Genomic DNA, 20,774 nt, shown 5'->3' on the forward strand with positions numbered 1-20,774 from the left:
TAAGTGGTGACACCCACTCCTGTGCCTTACACAAAGTGGTTTAAAGAGCTGTGGAGAAACCAGCCTAGTCCATTTAACCTTACATCCAGCAGGTTGTGCCGAGCCAGGATCTTAATCGGTAAGTTTCACTTAAGTGGTTAATGTTGTTCTGAGTATTTTCTAAACCATGCATTCAATTTACACATTGTTCAGTTTACAAACAACTTGATGTGCTTCCCAAGTTTCTCCTCTCTCTCTCTCTCTCTCTCTATCTGTGTGTGTGTGTGTGTGTGTGTGTGTGTGTGAATTTTTGTAATTGACGGCAGATTGGAAGGTATTGGTGCACGTTTTGAGGCTAGGATAGGTGCCACCAGGACTGGGAATTCTGGCTCTCGCGCCGGCAGAAGCAGCTCCTGCTCCAGGCAGCTTGAGGCCGACGGAGAAAGGAGAACAATGGGGAGCTGACCTATTCCCTCCTGCTCCTCTGCCAGCTGCCTTTATTCTTTTGATGACTTTCTGGAGATGAAAGAAGATGCTAGTTTGTTAGAGATTTTTTTTGTAAGTGAGAGTAGCTGGTGTCCATAAGCCATGCCTGCTGACTTACCTAAATTATTAAACATGGAGCAAGATGAGCAGACAGGATTACATTTTATTGAACTGCAGTTACAAGCAGAAAAATGTACTGACCTGCACGGAGAAGTAACATGTCAACCTGTTCGAAGCTATCAAAATTAAAATGTTCATGTATATACAAAATATAAATGACATATGAGGTGAAAATTACAGTGATCAATTTATAAAACAAAAAAATTAACATTGTGGTTTTTCAGTTTGTTTGATTAATCAAGCACATTTACTCCTGAATCCATAACATTTCTACAATTCAATTTGGACAAAGTGCTATTGAAAATCAGCCAGGTTTTAACAGTGAAATGTTAAGGGTAGGTTGTTAGCTCCCCCAGGATAGGTACAGATGAAGATAAAGAATTTAGACTTAAACTCAGGTGATGGTTCTAGATTAGTGAGCAGCTAAGTAATTCAGCTGCTATCAGAAGTAACAGAGGTTTAGAGCTTTACCTCTTGGCAGTATCCCGTGGAAGGGAGCTCTGAAATTTAATTTAATTTAATAAACAGTTAAGAGCTTTCTGTGGACCAGTCACTGTACTAGGCTTTAGGAATTACAGAGACATTTAACTGTTCTGTTGACTCAAGTTGTTAACAATCTAGTGTCATTTGTCTAAAAAATAGGAAGGAATAAAGAAAAAGCACCTGCATTTGTCACCTTGAATAAATGTAGTAACAAACCAAAGTGATTTACTCAAGATTCAAATCCTAGTTGTTTTCTGTCAGATGCATTGTGGCTATTAGGCACATAGTAGTTGTTAAATGAAAACATGGTTGGTGTTGGCTAAACATGGATTCAAGATAAAGACTGATCTTGTTCCTTGAGGAGAGGATTTGCTTCATTAACAATGGGTTTTAACCCACCCAACTTGCTTCCAGTCATTCCTTTAAAGCATTAGTCTCATATTACAAAGTTATAATCTCCCCAAATTTGACATCAGCTCTGCCTAACTGCAATGCTCATGTGAATGGGAGTTTGACTTTGGGAATCAGGCCATTGAAAACTTGCAGGAACGACCTACCCACATGTCCAGAAATTTGATTCTGGGCATGAAAAACCAGTGATGTTAATTCAAAGGATCATTTTGTTGATTTAACGTGGTTTGAGGTTTTACTCTAACAACAACTTTTATTTTAAAAATATTATGCACTCCAATGTGTTGGTTCTTTCATTAACAGACTTTTTAGTCTGGGAAAGCCGCAGTCACACTTCTGTGCTGGAGCAAGGCCCGTAATGCAGATAGTTCAAGCTTTTTGTACGCTCCTTAGCAAATGGAATGAGATGGAGTGGAAAGATAGTGTTTCCTAATATGCAAAATTGCAAGATGAATTTTTCAGCCTTGCTCTACTGAAGTGTGGGTATTTTAATAATTCTTTCAAAATCATCTAGACACTTTAAAATCTAACCTTTAAAAAAACTCTCAACTTGATTTATTTTCAATAAAAATGGACTATTGCACCTTTAACCACAGTTTTGGGAGGTAAGCATTTTTTTTTTAATTTCAAAAGAAATGTTATAATTTCTATGCTGACCTGCATTTTAAAATAACGTATAACATGTTGCTTTAGCTATTGCATAACTACGAAGGGAAGGGGAGATTTTGCACCTAAGTAGTACTTTTCATCGACGGATTCCCAGTTTTTTATCAACTGGAATAATGACTGTTCGGTAAATAAGGAAACGGGCTCCGAGAAGTTCAGGGTTGTGGCCCAGACCCTCACGATGAAGACTAAACCATGCCCTCCCTCTGCCCCCGCTCTGGGGACGCTGTGTCCTCCTAGAGGGAGGTCTCGCCGACAGCGTCTCTTCCATACGTGTCCATGGCTGTGAAGTCACAGTCTGACTCCATCTCTATCTTCACCTGTGGCACCATGAACACTGGCCTCTGAGAGTAGTTGAAAGCAGGTGAAGCTGGACAGGAAATTTTGAAGTGCAAGGTGATGCTGAATGAGAAAAAGGGGAGCATGATTTATCCAGCGTTTGGTGTTTTTCGTGCCACCCCCCAGAGCAGGGCTCTAATACAAGTAGTTCTGTCTTTCCTTATGAAATCTTATCACAGCAACTAGCAGTATCCTATCCGCTTGGCCTTCAGCTATAGACATTACTATTCTTGCCCTGTTTCAACCTGTTCACATTGCTGCCAAAGCGAACTGTCTAGATCACAAACCTGTCTATGGCTCCCCACTTAAATTTTTCCGTGGTTTTCCACTGTTCAAGACGTAGCATCCGAGCCCCTTGGCGCACAGGCTCCTGTGCTCACCCTCCTGTTTACTTGCGGTTTGACTGTTCCATCCATCCCTGTGTTCTTTGGCCTGAGTGTGTGTGTGTGTGTGTGTGTGTGTGTGTGTGTGTGTGTGTGTGTGTATTTTCAAATGGCATTTCTGGTCTGTTCTCGTGCCTGGAATGCCCTTTTTTTCTCCTTTTCCTCACTCTGTCTAGTGGCTAGTGGACTCCTGTGTATCATTCCCAGGTGCTCCAGGTAAGGCAAATCGACCCTTACACCGCTGCTCCATCATTCTTGGCACAAGGTGCTGGGTGTCCCTGTCCACGTGCCTTTCTGTGTCCCCAGGGAGTAAGCATCCTGCCTGGTAGCTTATGCTGCTAACCTTTGTTAAATTAGATCGTGCTGCTGAGCCTTTTTCTTCACTGAAACGGAATCCTGCTACTTTGCGGTCTCTGCCTTCACAGACTCGGTAAAACACCAGTGTCGTTGGGAGGTGCCACTGCCAGTTACCACATTCGTCCCAGGCTTTGCATAATTTAACAGCGTTTTTGAAATGCCCTATCGTGGTCCAAATTTTCTCTCCACTGACTGAAATTGGGGCAATCAGAGATTCAATTTAGTGTAGGCTATTTTAAAGTGAAAACAAATCAGGGTGGACAGATTGCTCTCCTAACACCTTTCTATATGAAGGTCAGTGACTAAGGGTATAAGAGCCTTGGTTGGGGAGGTGGGGTGAGAAGGCAGGCAGAGATGTACCAGCCCTGGGCCAGCTGTGAGGGAGGCTAATCCTGGTGACAAGTTTCCTTTCAGCTGGGCCTGTGATAGCAGCTCTGACTTACAGCTCAGATCCCGTCCGTGTTTCCTAAAACCCTTGAGAGAGTGCCATGTGAGTGGAGGGTTATCTGCCTCCAGACTTTGGGTAGCCTGTGCCTTCACGGTACCGAGGGATTTCCGTCCAGTTTGGGGCACAGTGTGAGAGTAGGACTGGCCCTGCCATCTTCCCTAGTAATCACCAAGGCAGACTCGGTTGCCTCTGAATTGTTCTTTTCCATGTTTGAGTCCCCTTTGTTTTCAGCCCTCAAGTAGCCCCACTTTCTGCATGGGTGGCTCTCATTTAGATCAGATAGGAACCGCCTTGTTGGCCTGGGGCTCCTGGAAACCAGGTCTTGAATGCTTTCTGGACTGTTCTTGTCTCCACCTGATCTTTGGTATTTAGTTCGCTTTCCTTGATACCCCTTCTGACTCTGCTAATTAACCATGCTGTTATTTGATTGCACAGAGTATTAGGGTACCCGATGCTTGGACCCTTAGAGTTGCCTTATCCTGGCTTTCCATAATATACAGTACTTAAGCTTACCTGGTTTTCTTCTATGTTGTTTTCTATTTTTCAGTATTTACTTTTCATTTTCATTTTACCTAATATTTTATAATAATTTCCTCTTCTAAAATTGAATACCTTTGTGTGTTGTAATCATGTTTTTATGTCAATAAGGACAAATTTGTTACTGGACACCCAATAATCAGGACTGTCAGCCTTTCTCTCCTCGGCGGACCACAAAACAAAAGCCTTTTGCTGAGACACTGGCGAGGCTGGGAGATCCTAGTCCCTCTACCTTCCTGGCTACTGTTTAGTTTCCTATCCAACACCCAAGGAGTACACTTCATGGCTGTTACCTTCGATCAAGTTCTGAGTCACTGAAGGGAGAATCAGAATGAGTAACTCCAACTGGAAGATCTTTTCCCTGGCAGGAAAAGTAAAATGTCAGAAGTGGAGCAGGTTTGAGGACTCCACTGGAGGAGATCCTTTTTCCAGTGCTTCCCTTACCCTTTTCGTCTCCTCTTTATTCTCTGGCCCCATGGCCAACACTGCACAAGAGGGATACAGGGCCCTCGCAAGGATGGGTGGTTTAGTTATTCCGTCAGTAGAAGGCTCAGCCAGGTTAGGTGGGTGGGAGGCATGGGGAGGGCCAGGGAAGAGCGAGAAAGGGTGATAGAATTATGCAAATAGGAAGTGGGGAAAGAGAAAGTCTCTGATGGTGAGTGTGATGGGAAGCTCTTGGGGCTGGCAGGATCCCTAACCTGGTTTTTGAGGCAAGTGGCAAGCTCTATATTAGGAGCAACAGGGTCTGGACTCAGGTTGGGATCTCAAGCTGTCTTGTCTCAGTGACAGGGCTGTCTGCCAATAGGGAGCTGAGGCTGGGAGCGGGTAAAGGCAGCAACAGAATCCCCCAGGATCTTCAAAAGCAACACCGAGTCCCTCCCAGGAAGCCTCCCTTTCAGCGGGTGGAAGATGCTTGTGATGTACAGAATAAGCCCAACTACTATGACCTAAGTTACACTCCAAATGCAATGCCATCTATTTCGCTAAAGGACAACTCACTGGGCCAGCATGGCTCAGTGGTTGAGCATCAACCTAGGAACCAGGAGGTCACGTTTGATTCCCAGTCAGGACATATGCCTGGGTTGTGGGCTCGATCCCCGCCCCCCTCATCCCCCCGCCATGTGGGGCATGTAGGAGGCAGCTGATGACTGATTTGAATGGTTCTCTGATGTTTCTATTTCTCCCTCTCTGAAATCAGTAAAAATATATTTAAAATACATAAAATAAAGGACAACTCAGTTTGGATTTGAGCTCTCAATCATCTCAACCATCACCAAGAAACATGTTCTGCCTAGCACAGTGGTCCTCTAGCATCTAAGACCACCAGATTCCCTGAATTAAAGATGGAAGTTCCTTGAAGCGGAGGGTTAGTAAGGAGGAAAGAGACCATGTGTTTTACTTACTGGCAATGCAGTGGATACCGTTTTGGGGGTCTATTTGGACACTTTCCATGGGAATCTTTATAACGGAGGGAGGAGGGAACTGGGGCTGGAGAGAAACAGTGGGAAAAGCTGATGAACACCAATACAACAGCGTTGTCTTTCAGGCCAAGATGGAAAATACATACATCCACAGTGTGCAAAGTGCCATCCTTGCCTCCAGACTAAATAGTTAGGGGGTGCTGCAAACACTTAGGCCCACTGAGGGGCATCACACGGTTAGCCCGCTGTCCTGGGCAGGATGAAACTACCGGGAACATTACTCAGAACGGTTTCAACTGTTAAGGTGACCAGTCACCTGGGAGTGAACCTCACCTGATAGCTGTGTAAGGACGTGTGTAACATGAATTTGTGTAAATTGAATCCCGTTTTTCCATTGAATATATCATGTAATCCAGAGATATTTTTCCCCAACCCTGGAATAGTTCGGGGCACATGGTAGCCATTCAAGTATTTATTGAATGAATCTGAAAGAATAGTATTTGTCTCTAAAAGGCACTTAGACTTGGTTTCTTTGTTCTTCGAACCTATCTTTGAAAATCGTCTAAACCATCAATGAAAAACATGAATGAATGATGGGCTTCTTCCCTTCCTGTAAGAGGATAGTAATTGAGGACCAGGGGAGTTTGGAGCCCTCACTTCCATCAGAAGATGGTCGAATCAACACCAATCAGTCAGCAAGGATTTGCTAAGAAGAGTTTTGACCTGTAAAAGGCAAGATCGCTAGGAGAATAATTCAAGGATGATGCGGGGATGTGGTTTTGGGTCAAACTGGGAGAAGGGGAGCCAGGTCTGGTATTAGGAGATGTCATGGGCAGCTTGCAAAGTCAGGATTGATTGTCTTAATTCCCTCTAAGGTATTTAGCTCTCTGTCCATCTTTGGTGAATCACTTCCCTTTTGGGGGATAGTTACATCATCTGTAGTGAGCACTTGATCTAGACAATCTTTCTGCCTAGCAATTTATGACTTACTATAAGTTCTGGACTGGCTTCTTGTCTGTTGACTCCCTAAGTGGGGGTTGGAATGGGGAGGAGACATGGGAAAAAGGAGGGGTAGTCAGGGCAACCCAGTGTTGTGGGCGTCTGGGGAAGGTAGCCACTCTCCTCTCAGTGAGGACTGTGCCTCTTCCCCACCTCCTGCCCTGACACCCTAGGGGCAGGACTAAGCAAACCTTGTCCCCAGTCCTCCTGTCTGTCCCAGAGTCCAGTCTCCTAGTGAGCTCCCATCAGAACCGCCCCACCACCTGCTCCATTCTTTGGAGGTCAGTCCTAACAACCTCTGTGGTGGAGCCAGGCTTTGCCCTGTTCCCTTAGGGGACTGCACTGCTGTTGATAATGACCAACGTTTCCCTGGGTGGGGGCTCCTTCACTCTGGCCCACCCTGAGCATAGTCACAGAAACAGACAAGCTCTCAGCACCCAGACAAAGATAAGCAGAAGCCTCGGCCCATCCTGGAGAAGCCACCCCACCCCTGGCCCTGGCTGACGTGGAGGGAGGGTCTCAATCCCCCCCCTTCCCCCTAGCCCCAGCCTCACATCCTCCCCACCTCCTTGTCACTGTCCTCAGGGGCCCCTTTCCTTCTCTTTTTCTTCTTATTCGTCTCCTTTTTCTCCTTCTCTGGGAGGATATTGTCGATCCAGGCCAGATCGTGCTGGGAGAAGACGAGGTCCAGCAGCCTTCGGACAATGATGAGGCCCAGGATCTGCAGTGAGAGTTGGGAGAAAATGGAAGGCTCAGGTCCCCAAATGTGGGCACAGTTCTCCCTCAGCAGCCATGTTCAAGGACGTTTTCTGGTCAATGTCTTTGGAGCCATCTCAAAGCTCCCACAACCATCACTCAACAACTGCCCACCTGGGATCCTGCTGGCTTCCCTCAGTGGCAATGCCTACCGGTGACCCACAGGGACAGAGCATGCGATGGCTGAGGTGGGGAGCCAGGCGGCAGCCATGGCCGGAGACCTACAGTTATCCTTTAAATCAGTGGTCCTCAAACTTAAGCTTGCGTCAAATCCCACGCTGCTGGGTGCTGGGGGACCCTACTGAGAAGCCTGGGTCAAAAATCATTACGTAGAGCCCTCCAGGGGGGCACATTTCACACCCCACCTCCTGTTCTCTCTGGCCCCGCTCCAGCCCTGAGGGCCACTTCCCTGTGCTGGGCTTATCTAGGAGCCAGAGGCAACGTTTTTGGCTTTTTTCTTCTTTTTATTTCTCATTTTGGAATACTTTTAAACTTACATAAAATTTGCCAGAATAGTCACAGAACTCTCATGTCCTTTCCCCAAACGTCATGTTAATGACATTGGACTTTGAAGTTCTTCATCTCTGATTCTAGCTCTTCCCACCCCCCAGTTAGCTTCTCAAATTCAGTTAGTTTGAATGATGAAAGGCTTCCTTCCTTCCTTCCCTTCCTTCCTTCCTTCCTTCCTTCCTTCCTTCCTTCCTTCCTTCCTTCCTTCCTCACCTGAGGATAACTTTCCATTGAGTTTTAGGGAGAGTAGAAAAGAGAGGGAAAGTCAGAGAGAAATATCAATGTGAGAGAAACACATCGGTTGGTTGCCCCCTGCACAAGCCCAACCAGGGCCCGGGCTGGGGAGGATCCTGCAACCGAGATGCATGCCCTTGATCAGAATCAAACCTGGGACCCTTCGGTCCACAGGCCGGAAGCTCTATCCACTGAGCCAAACCGGCTAGGGCAAAGGGTTTCTATTTAGCAAGATCTACGTCTGCACTTGGTTTGAATGTCAGCAGTGGGGACCTTAGTCTCCTTGTCACATTTGCCCAGCTTCGCCATCCTGCCCTAGAGCCGGGCGGTTGGGTGGCTTTTGCACTCTCACTGAGCTTTGCCACCTGCGCTGAGTGGAAGTGGGAGTGTGAATTGTCACTGCAGGGTCTGACCGCCGCACAGACCACCTTCCCGGCCCTCCTCGCCACCTGCCCCGCCCCAGCTGGCCTGCATTCACAGCTCCAATCTTGTTGTGTGCCTGCCTGACCAGAGTCTGGCCATCAGGGAGGAGAAAGCGAGAGCGGACCTCCAACGGGAGGGGAGGCCAGTCCCACCTCACTTACCATGACCGGGAAGATGATGGCGGCCACCGTGGACTTGAGGATCCAGAGCACAGCCAGGCAGAGGATCTGCACCAGAGTGAAGAGGTGGATCCGGCGCAGGGGCACGTGCCGCAGGAAGGCGTGGTCCGGCTGGTGCTTGGCCGGCATCAGGAAGAGCTTGCAGCGTTCCCAGAACTGGCGAGGAAGCAGAGGCTCAGCTCAGCCAGCAGTGGGGACCCAGGAGCCCTGCTGGGGGCTTGGGATGGGGGGGAGCGGTGCTGCAGTGGGGCCTCAGAGAAGGGAGCCCTGGGTCAGGTGTTAAGGACGCACAGAGAGAGAACTGAAGTATAGGAGGACATACAGCGAGATCTTACACAGCGAGAGCTCAGGGGAGGGCTTGGGCCCTGGAACTGGCCACAGATGAATACCGGCCACAGTCAAAGAAAATGCAACTTAATTGTAACACAAGTAATTCAAAACATCCTGGTATATCATGGTAAATAAAGAACAAAACCAGCCCGGCCGGTGTGGCTCAGTGGTTGAGCATCGACCTATGAATCAGGAGGTCAGGGTTCGATTCTCAGGGCACATGCCCAGGTTGCAGGCTCATCTCCAATAGGGGGTAAGCAGGAGGCAACTGATCAATGATTCTCATCATTGATATTTCAAGCTCTCTTTCCCTTTCCCTTCCTCTCTGAAATCAATAAAAATATATTTTAAAAAAAAAAAAGAATGAAACAAAGTGTGTTCATCTGCCAGAGTTACCCTAGAGAAGTCAGAGGTGTAGTGAAATGCTCACTGGAGTCAGCCCCACCTGAGTTTTGAATTCTGAGCCTCAGTTTCCTCATCTACGAAATTGGTATCAGAGGGCCTACTCACACAGATTTAATTATATAACACTACGAAGTGCCCGGTATAGTTATTTTACTTGGCACAGGGTCAATGGCAGTCTTACCATTACCATCATTATTTCATTGACCTGGGAAAGCGAGCACTTGGGGTCTTGGTGACACGGACCCAGACTTGGAGCGCTGACCCCACGGGGAGGGCCTTACCTGGATGCCATTCAGGGAGGCCACGCCCATGTAGAGGAAGACTCCGTACAGCACGGGCATGGGGATGTACTGAAATGAGAGAGGGGAGCAGAGCTTTGGGCTGAGCCTCTGCCTGGGGCAAGCTGTGGGCTGCCCTGTTCTGTCTGAAAGTGTCTGCCAGGTCACAGAGGCAGCCTGCCTGCCCGGCTTCCCCCAGGCGGAAGGAGCTGGGTGTGGAGGACCTGAGGGTCTGAGAGCAGATGTGGAGCCAGAGTGCCAGTGGGGAAGGCGATGGTCTCTGGGGCTCTTCTGCCGCCTTCTCTAGCTGGGTGGCCAGTCCAGGGTGCAGTGCTCCCCCAGCCTGGCCCCCTGCTTCGGGCCCTGGAGAGCCACGTGGTCTGAAGACGTAGCTTCTGGAACATGGGGAAGCTCCATAGAAAGGCCCCTGCTTATTCCTGTCTGCCCCTTCCCACCTCCAGCCCCAGCTGAGGGCCCAAAGCGGGGCTGCTCAGCTTGTAGGGAGCCCCCTTTAGTGAGTGACCTACATCAGCAGGAAGTACCTGCTGACTAACAAAACCCATGCATCACACACGATCATATGAAGAAAACAAGAACAGTCCGGCCGGCATGGCTCAGTGGTTGAGCGTCCGTCCACCTATGAACCGGGAGGTCACGGTTCGATTCCTGGTTGGGGCACACGCCTGAGTTGTGGGCTCGATCCCTAGTGGGAGGCCTGCAGGAGGCAGCTGAGATCCATGATTCTCTCTCATCATGGATGTTTCTAGCTCTCTCTCTCTCTCTCCCCTTCCTCTCTGAAATCAATAAAAAGATATTTAAAAAAAGAAAGAAAACAAGAAGAAACAAAACAATGTACATGCCAACCACCACTATTCACCAACTCACCACTAGTGCTCACAGGTAGATGGCTTACTTTTTCAACAACGGGATCATATCATTGGACTGTCCTGTAGTCACCATTATGACTCTTTAGAAGCCTTTTGAGGTATTTCTCCACGGTCTCTCTAAGCTGTGTTTCTACTTTCCTTTCACTTTAGCTGCTCCTGCGGCTCGTCATTATGAACCAGGCTGCCCTGCCTCACTCCCAGGGTTTTTGTATTGGAGCACGTGACGTGGGAGAACCAACGTACCATGCCCAACGGTTAGACACTATTTCAGAAGGTCAATAAATCTAGCCAAACAAACATCCTCTTTTAAAAGAAATCAGACTGTGTTCATCTTTTGAACATAAAGCATGGCTTGGACCCATACGCTGTAAACCTAAGACATCTGAGCGGAAAGAAAGGACTGTGGGGCCATGGCATCATTCCGCTTGTACACGGCTTGGGAGGTGTTTGCCGTATCATGAAACAAGGTAAGAATGTAAAGGAACAACACCAGTTCTCAAGCCAGAAATACTTCCCATGGCAAAGGAATCAATTAACATCATGGCTCTTCCGTTTTTGTTCTTCACACCGTCACCCTGAATAGGTCGTTCTGAGATATTCATAGGGGGGAAATCTGCATACGATTGGGGCAGCTACAACTCAGATGAACTCGAGACAGTCTTTGTGGGCAATGATTATGGGAAAAGGGCCGCTGATAGGTGTTATGGGCGGAACTGTGTCCCCAAAATTCATGTGCGGAAGTCCTAACCCCCAGGATCCCGGAGTGAGGACACACTCCGAAGGGACTCCCGTTTGATGATTTCGTCTCTTCCGGCTGCTCTGGAGGGACGTGAGCCAGAGGAGCTTCAGACCGTGTTGGGAAAAGTCACTATGTGCCCAATACACGCAAGACAGAAACGCAGCAAACAGGCCCCAAGAACACGTACAGAAGCCTCCCTGCAAGTTCTAAAGCCAGGAGGCCTCTCGTGAGCCATAAACACAGCAACGTGGACTCACAGCCAGCTCGGGAAGCTCCTGATCTAAGCGATGGGCCTTGGCAGAACTCTCTGCGGGCAGCATTTCACAGAAAGGTGAGGTGGACCCGGGGAGGGGGGGGGGGTGTGATAGAACAGCGAGGCCAACGGCTGCTGATAATAAATGACACAATATTCCAGAAAGCAATGATGATGATGAAACACCTCTTTGACCTCATAGAATCCTGCCTTTTTAGGGGCCATGTGGGGACCCTGCCCCACCTTTGGGGCATCAGGCCAGTGGTTTCCCAGGCAGAAAGCGTCCTGGGGGCGGGTGCAGGGCCTCACCTTCAGGATAGGAGCCAGGAAGACGGAGATTCCTGTCAGGATGAAGACGATGGTGCCGGTCACTCTCTGTTCCCTGGCAGAGAAGAGCACATGGTCAGGTAGCCTGGGAGATGCTCCATGACCGTTCCATGACCCTCTCTGGGCACCTCAAGGTCATGGCCAAGGCCTTGGCCTCTGCCTTGTTCCCCCATTCCAGAGAGTAAGCCTGCTGCTCAAGGCCCAGCTGAGCACACACAGGAGAAGAGAGGGAGCCCGACAGAGGCGAGGGTATTCTGTAGGGGTGTTTGGGAGGTTGTCCAGTGTGGTGACTAATAGTGGGGGTGCTTGAGCCCGACAGACTTAGGGGGGCTCTGCCGCTTACTAGCTGTGTGGCATCAGGCCCTAAGTGTCTTCACGTCAGTAGGAGAGAGATAGTGGCACCCACCCGGGGGCTGGGTTGTTGTGAGAATGAAATGGGATATGAAGTGCTTACCACCCCTGCCCTTTGACTATAATAAGATCCCACATTTGTAGGGCACGACTAATGAGGATTGGGGGGAGGGGGCCTGGCTGCTGGCGGAGCAGGTCTGACCGAGGGGTGGGAGAGCAGGTGTGTGCTCCCGTGTGCCCAGGTCCAGACATGGTGCAGGTGGGAGCTGGGGGCTCTGGGCAGATTGCTCAGGCCCAGCTGTCTGGGGCTCGGGGGTCTGGGAGGGGACCCTGCCCTGACCTGAGAAGTCTCACTCTGGGCAGACTGGGAAAGTGGGGTCTCCTGGGGCAGTGAGGGAAGCTCTTAGGACAGCCACTTCTGAGAAGGCCAGTGTGTGGGGTGGGCTCACCCCGGAGAACCTCAGAGGGGGAGGGTGTGCTTCTGTGTCTGAAACAGGTCAGGGACCTGCCATGGGCATGAGAGGAATGGAGGTGACAGGCCACGGGCCACAGCCCAGGAGTGGGGACGGTCCGGAAGGCTCTCTGAAGGAATGGAGATTGAGCAGGACCCCCACCCAGAGGAGGGCTTTGGGGGGTGGTGAGGGCAGGTGTCTTGGAGAGGAGACAAAGGGGCAGGTCAGAAGCGGCCTGTGGGGCTCTTGAGGGGCCCATATAGGCGAGAGCTGAGAGTGTGGATACGGGCCACGGTGGTGCTTGGAATCTATTGGGACAAAAAGCATCACTTAGAGCTGAATTTTCATCTCCCTCCCCCCTCCCTTCAGGAATGTCACTGCTCTCCGTGTGGCTCCTGAGCTGTCAGACAGGGGCCCCTTTTGCCCAAATACCTTGATGGCAAAAGAAACCTGCTTCCCCTCCCCCGAACTGACCACTCCTGCTCAGGGCGTCCCCAAGCCCAGAGCCCCACCTACCTGACCCCCAGGAACTGGGGCTGCTCCCCTGGGGCACTGGTCTCGGTTTCCATCTTGAGGCTGTCGATGTGGGCAATGGAGATGACGGTGGCAGCCACGTACCAGGGGAGCCCCATGAAGGAGCACAGGGCCATAAGGATGCCCACCCAGAACAGGTCCAGGTGGTAGCCAGCAGCCTTCTGCAGGGGCGGCAGGAGAGGAGGAGCTGTCTAGGAGCCTGTTGCTGACGGGGAGTGTGTGGGGGGGGGGTTTGACAGAAATCTCCCCAAAGCAGTCATTTGGTGGAGCATGGTTCAGGGCTCCCCTTGACCTTCTAGACTCTAGAGGGACTGCTGAGGGGCTGCCATCCTACAGTGCTCAGGCCTCATCAGCCTCAGGGGTTGGTGAGCCAGGGAAGGGGCAAGGTGAGGGAGGAGAGGGGTGTTCAGACTTGAAGAGGCCCTGGGCTGGGGTCCTTGGGAAGAAGGGCTCCTCCCAGTGGCCACAATATCTCTGCAGCTCCCGAATGGGGGCCTGGCTGGGACAGGCCCTAGACCAAACCTAGAGTGGTCCAGATTGGGATGGGGGAGAGGGTAGCCTGAATCTCCCCAGACCCAGAGGCAGGGTGGGGCGTTGCAAGAACCAGAAGAACTAAGGATGCTCCTCTGCCTCATGGTTCTGGGTCAAAATCCCGTTAGGATCTGCTCTGACTCCCAAGGTCACTGTCAGGAGGCACAGAGCTGGAGGGTCTCCTTGGGAGAAGGTGCCCAGTGGCCCACGCTGGACTGGGTCCTGGTCTTTGGATCAAGTCACTCTGGCCCTGGTGGCCTTATTGCATTTGCAGGTCACATTTCTCCCCACACACCAGAACTCAGTCTTCTGGCCTCATATATTGCTTCAGAAATGGCCCAGAGTTTTGATAGATGCACCATCTACCCTCCCTTCGTTCCTTCTGACTTTGTGGAATGAGGAAGGTTGTACCCCTGCTCCTAGCACCAGCCTTACCCTCAGCTTGTTTTCCTTCCGGTTGACGATGACCGCTGTGATCTGCTGGTCCATGAATATCAGGATGGTCACCAGCAGGGCAGGCAGGATGCTCGCTGGGTACACCCACCACGGGTTCTTCCCAAAAGGGGCCACGAACCAGCCTCGGTCTGCCCTTGTGGGCTAGTGGAGCAAACAGAGAGGGTCCTTTCCTCTCTCCCTTGTCCCAGTGCACTTGCCACCCAGGGCCCCACTCTCCCTGCCTTCCTGCCTCCACCTGGGGCACTTTTCAAGTGCAATCTTTTCCCTTAAGGACATTGACACCTGCAACTTTAGAACAAAGAGAGCCTGAGGCAGACAGACTGGGGAAGGACCCCGTGTCTGCAGAAGTAACGGGATCATTTGTGGCAGCTGCCAGGGGTTGGTTAGGAAACAGGGAGGTGCACAGGCAGAGGGTGTTGGGAGGGAGCTTGCAGCCACCACTTAATTGCAAACTAAAAAGGTGCAGAAATGAGGCCCAACAGGCAAGAATAAAGACTCTGATGGGCCCACTGCCTGTCTGGGGTGCGCTTGAGCTCCTTAGGAGAACCTTGAAGTGACATTGTGAAGGTCAAGCCCTCAAAGTCAGGAAGGGCCAGTTCTAGAACCTGTACCTCCCAGCCCAGTATAGAAGGAGGGTGCTCCTTGGGAGGCAGTGGGACTCAAACTTAGCTACAAGCAAATGGCACAAACTGTGGACTCTGGGGGTGGGGGCAGGGGGTAGGATTTGTGAAGCAGTGGTTCTCTTGATGCTGGTCTGGGACCACACTTGGAGAATCACTGTTCTAAAGGGTCATTTTCAACAGAACCCATGTGACCAAGCTTGCAGACTGCCAGGAGTCAGGGTATTGTAGGCCTTCAAGTGGCAATCAAGGGCTTCAGCTAGATTCCATCACCTCCCCACCCTGTGGCCACACAGTGGGGTTTCATTGTAAATATAGCCCCAACCCATCAGCTCAAAGGATCTCCCCTGGGAGGCCATTCTGCCCAGGAAGGGTGGAGCGTGCACAGAGAACCCGCAGGGTCACTTGGCTGGGAGTCCTGACAGTCGGGTTAGTGTAGAGGGGACCGGATCTGCAGCCGGTGAGCAGCAGAGCTACTGCCCAGAGCAAACCTTGATGACACTGGGCACATGCAGCTTGGGGGTTTCCAGCCCGAAGCAGGCATCGATCCCACAGAACAACAGGATGGAGAAGACAATGGAAAAGTCAGCTACCAGGGCCCGGATCTGCAGAAAGATGAGCAAGTGATTGAAATTACCCACCCACCTGCAGGTGGATCTAGTTCCCAGGCAGCAAAGAGGAGGATGGTTAAGAGTGTGGGCTTGACCTAGGCTCAGCCCTCACTGGCTATGTGATCTTGGGAAAGCACGTCATCTCTCAGAGCCTCGGTTTCCTCATCTGTTTAATGAAGATAAGGATACGCCTACCTCATAGGCATAAGTGAGCTATGATGCATTCCAAGGGCTTGGCATATATTAGTCCAGTGGGAACTGTTGTTATGCATAAGGCATGGCAGCCATCGCTGACATTTTTTGGTATGACAGACTGAACTGGGTCACCCAACAGTGATGGTAAGGACAATGGCTGAACTCTGAAGAAAACCTTAGCTCCTAAAAATGTGTGACAGATTGTTGCACTGCCACCCAGGCTGGGAGGGAAGGCCCCCAACTCTTTTGAGGACCCCTGGCTACCCTCAGACCTTCTTTCCACTAAGAGTCCGTAGCCTCTTGCTTCTCTGTTTCAGGAGGCCCATCCTAGGCCAGGCTCTGGACCTCATCTCCCTGTCCTCTGACCGCCCTTCCACACCACCGGCTACCCTGTCACCTTATCTCTTCAGAGACAGCAGTTTCCAGAGAACAATAGGGAAAGCAATTAGGAGGGGCAGGGGCAGGCTACATGTGGCACAATGAATTCGTTCCCTGTACCTCCTACTCCCCTTTAAAACGGGCATTAAAATAGCATATGTAATTAATTTCAAACATTATGGAAAGAAACAAGATCTTAATAAAAGGCGAGGTATACCATATTCATGGATCAGAAGACTCAAAATTTGAAGGTTGTCATTTTCCCCCACATTGACATGTAGAGTCAATATAATCTTATCAAAACTCCAATAAGGCTGAAACCGGTTTGGCTCAGTGGATAGAGTGTCGGACTGCAGACTGGAAGGACCCAGGTTTGATTCCTGTCAAGGGCATGTACCTTGGTTGCGGGCACATCCCCAGTGGGGTTGTGCAGGAGGCAGCTGATCGATGTTTCTAACTCTCTATCCTTCTCCCTTCCTCTCTGTAAAAAATCAATAAAATATATTAAAAAAAAAAAAACTCCAATAAGTTTTTATTTTGGTGAAATTTAAGACGATTCTAAAACTTATTTGGAAATGCAAAAGACCAAGGCATTATTGAAAAAAGGGACAAAGAGGGAGAGGTTGGTCTGTAAGATATACAGACTTATAAGATTGTGATATTGGCATACAAATAAACCAATAAAGCAGAATAAAGAACCTATAAATAGACCCCATCATGTGTGAAATTTGATAAATGGCAAAGGAAGCATTGAAGAGCAGTGGGGGACAGAAAGATTTTTTTTAAGTGCTGGAATAATAGACTATCTATCTATACAAAAACAAAGAAATACTATTTCATACTATATGTCAAAAGCAATTCTGATAGATTGTAGATCTAATATGAAAGGAAAACAATAAAAATTTTAGAAGATAACATAATAGAATATCTTCTGTCCAATATTTTCCTCAAGGAAAATTTTGATATATTTGATTATAGTAAAATTAATAATTTCTATTAATAAAAAGATATCATTAAGAAAGTTACAAAGGCCAATAAAAGAGTGTGAGAAGATAGTTGCAACACATCAGGGAAATGGAAATTTAAAAAAACACAAGGAGGAACTACTACCCAAAAAGATAAAAGTCTGACAATACCAAGTGTTATCAAGGGTACTTAACAACAAGGGGACCCAGTTCTCTCTGACTCCAAGTCTGGGCTATTTACCTGAAGAACCTCAGTGAGCCAGTGCTGATGTGTCCATCCTGCGAGTGGGTGGGAATCTTTTCAGGGAGATCTTGTGAATAGTCTGACTCTAGGTCCCCTTCTAACTGCAGGGTGAGCTCACCTTGGTAGGAAAATAGCGGCTGAATTTGAACTTTTTCAGGGTCAGGGTCATAGAGTACGTCCCGAAGAAAAGGATGAAGGACATGAGTGCCAGGTCTGGGATGAACTGGCAGGAATTCCCGAGCAGGCGCCCACCATAGTTCAGACACTCCTTCTTGCTCAGCAGGGACCAGTCCAGCTCTGTGAGGTTAAGGGGGTTGTACTTGGAGACCAAGCACAGGAGAGAAAGGGTCAGGGCCATCCTCAGGGGTCAACTGTGCCCTCCCCCCGCCCCCCCCCCGCCGTCCCTAGGCAGCCCACATGCCCCTCCTGCTCTCTGAGGGGCCCTAGCCTTTCTACCCCATGGCCAAGCAACAGAATGATGCTCCTGGAGACAGGTTGCTTTAAGGAAGGACCAACAGGAGGCTCCGTTGGGCGATTAGAAGTGGAGATGTGTTCTTATTTGTGTTCTAGGATGCACCGCTGTGTTAGCACGGAGGAGAAGCACAGAGGGTGGGATGCCCTCCTCTCAGCAGGCCTCGCTCCCAGCTCAGGCCACCTCCTTCCTGGAGTGTCTCACACTTACTCTTCCCTTTCCTATCCCTATACACACCCTTTCACATATTGGGACTTATATCCCACCCTTGTTTGACCCTTCTTGGGTCAGCTGCTTCAGGCACTTCCCCTTTTGGTGTCCCCGATGCCAAAAATCCAGGGCACACAACCATTTTATATGTATAAATATGGAGAAATGTATATTATATATTCTTATGTGTATTCCTATACACATATTCATATGTATACATACATATGTATGTTCCTAAGTGTACATATATGCATATATGTATATATACATATATATCCACATATATATTCATATATGTCTCTAAGTGTAATAAAAGGAAGAATAAAAGGAGAGTGTTTTATAATAAGATTTAACATATTTTTTTAAAATTTAATGTGTAAATTTCAGAAACGTACATAATGAAGTAAACATATGCTTGCAATTATAATGGACTAGAGGCCCGGTGCACGAAATTTGTGCACGGAGGGGGGTTGTCCCTTAGCCAGCCTGCACCCTCTCCAATATGGGACCCTTCAAGGGATGTCCGACTGCCCGTTTAGGCCCGATCCCACACTGGGATTGGGCCTAAATGGGCAGTTGGACATCCCTCTCACAATCCAGGACTGCTGGCTCCCAACTGCTTGCCTGCCTGCCTGCCTGATTGCCCTTAACCACTTCTGCCTGCCAGCCTGATCACCCCCTAACCATTCTGCTGCCAGCTTGTTTGCCCCCAACTTCTCTCCTCTGCCGGACTGGTCACCCATAACTGCCCTCTCCTGCAGGGTTGATCACCTCCAACTTCCCTCCCTTGCAGGCCTGGTCCTTCTCAACTGCCCTCCCTTGCAGGCCGGGTGCCTCCCAACTGCCCTCTCCTGCTGGCCATCTTGTGGTGGTCATCTTGTGTCCACATGGGGGCAGGATCTTTGATCACATGGGGGCAGCTATATTGTGTGTTGGAGTGATGGTCAATCTGCATATTACTCTTTTATTAGATAGGATAGAGGCCTGGTACAGGGGTGGGGGCCAGCTGGTTTGCCCTGAAGGGTGTCCCGGATCAGGTGGAGGTTCCCTTGGGGCATGGGGCAGCCTGAGTGAGGGGCCTGTGGTGGTTTGCAGGCTGGCCACACCCCCTGGCAACCCAAGTGGAGGCCCTGGTATCTGGAATTCATTTTCCTTCTACAATTGAAACTTTGTAGCCTGGAGCGAAGCCAAGCCTGGGGCTCCCTCCGAGGCCAGCAGCCATTTGTGTTGGGGTTATAATTGAAACTTTGTTGCCTTAAGCGGGTGGGCCCGGCCAGGGTGTGTGGAAAGCTTTGCTTCCCCTGTTGCCGGCGGCAACCCTGGCCTGCTCTCTCAAGCTCCAATCTGCCGCCATTTGTTTGAATTTATTTACCTTCTATAATTGAAACTTTGTAGCTTGAGTGGAGGCTTAGGCCTGGCAAGGGCAGGCAGAAAGCTTGGCTTCCTCTGTTACCTAGTAAACCTTGCTCTCTGTGGCTGTAGCCATCTTGGTTTGGGTTAATTTGCATGCTCGCTCTGATTGGCTTGTGGATGTGGCTTGTGGGTGTGTCGGAGGTATGGTCAATTTGCATATTTGTCTATTATTAGGTAGGATGTGTGGATTAAGATAAGCATGGTAGTTTGCCATAATGACAATGCCCCAATTAATCATGACTCCCCGTGTCCACGCTCCTTTGCAACATGACACTGACAGTTCTTATCAAAAGGTGCAGTCTATTTCTCCATCCCTTTAAATCGGAGCTCCCCGGGGCCTGCTGAGACCAACAGGATGGAGAGGAAGTGGCTCTGAGCAGGTTCTGAGCTGAGGCCTCAAGGGGCCTTGCAGCATCTGCTCTCACCCTCTTGGAACCGTGAGGCCACGGTGCTGTGAGAAAGCTCAGGGTGGGAGAAAAAACACACGAAGAGAGAGGCCCAGCCATCTATGGTCAGGTGTCCCTGAATCACTGACGCAATTAAAAATGCCCCTGCAGGGTAGCATGCCTCTACTCTCCGTTGGTCTGGCCCAACGTCTCTCTCCCAGCTCATCTCTGTGGTTTCCCTGCACGACCCCCACCTCACACTGTCTCAGCCCGGTGGTCCACTCACTGTCCTGGACAGGTTTGTGCTTTTCCTTTTGTGCCCTTCTGTCTATGCTGGTCCCTCAACTGGAATGGGAATGTGCTTCTCTCTACAGAAGCAACTTTCCCGACCTTTAAGCCCAGATGGCGTTCCAGGGTCTCCGGGAGGCCTTCCTCTCCAGCGTGGAAGCACACGCGTGGCCTGTGTTTGACACATGGCATGCTCTGCGTGTGCTGTCCAGTACTTTCCGGTCCATCTCCACAGGCTTAGGACAAGCAAGTTTGAGGGCAGAACCGGGTCTGCTCCTACATGTCTTCTTACCCCTCACAGCACACACAGCACCTTGCAGATAACAAGTGTTCAGACACAGGCGCTGGCTGACTCCATTCTTCCTCTCTCACGATCAGATACTTGAAAAATCTTAGGTTAAATTGCCAACTGAGCTGGCAGCTACCTGCGGCGGGGTGACTGAAGGAGCGACCTTGGGGACATGAGAGGTTCAAGAACCTCCCCGAGCGCCAACTTACCCTTCACCTGGTTTTGGACTTCCCACCATTGGAGCCTGAATCTTGACACGTTAAATTTTTACAATATACATTCAATGTTATTATAAATTACTCTCCTTTTTTCCCTCCTAATAATGAGGGCTACTGCTCATTATTATTGGGAAAAGCAGGCCAGGTCTGAGGGCCTGCGGCCCCTGAGCACGAAGGACAGATCAGACACAGTGAGGGGGGGAGCATGAAT

General features: G+C 49.6%; 1 protein-coding gene across 1 annotated transcript in view; it reads right to left on the bottom strand.

The window, feature by feature from the left end:
• Positions 1–2,514: 2,514 nt before the first annotated feature.
• The window catches only part of SLC4A5 (solute carrier family 4 member 5), a 68,952-nt gene continuing 50,692 nt past the window's right edge, over positions 2,515–20,774 (bottom strand). The window contains exons 16-26 of the mRNA XM_008147429.3: positions 17,406–17,606; positions 15,386–15,499; positions 14,254–14,415; positions 13,270–13,448; positions 11,933–12,005; positions 9,748–9,816; positions 8,714–8,887; positions 7,195–7,350; positions 5,613–5,697; positions 4,503–4,570; positions 2,515–2,547 (exon numbers count right to left, since the gene is read on the bottom strand). Coding sequence (XP_008145651.3) covers positions 4,536–4,570; positions 5,613–5,697; positions 7,195–7,350; positions 8,714–8,887; positions 9,748–9,816; positions 11,933–12,005; positions 13,270–13,448; positions 14,254–14,415; positions 15,386–15,499; positions 17,406–17,606 — 1,248 coding nt within the window. The 3' untranslated portion in view covers positions 2,515–2,547; positions 4,503–4,535. The remainder of the gene's footprint in view (positions 2,548–4,502; positions 4,571–5,612; positions 5,698–7,194; positions 7,351–8,713; positions 8,888–9,747; positions 9,817–11,932; positions 12,006–13,269; positions 13,449–14,253; positions 14,416–15,385; positions 15,500–17,405; positions 17,607–20,774) is intronic.

The sequence above is a fragment of the Eptesicus fuscus genome, chromosome 16, assembly GCF_027574615.1.
Source record: "Eptesicus fuscus isolate TK198812 chromosome 16, DD_ASM_mEF_20220401, whole genome shotgun sequence".
Lineage (NCBI taxonomy): Eukaryota > Metazoa > Chordata > Mammalia > Chiroptera > Vespertilionidae > Eptesicus > Eptesicus fuscus.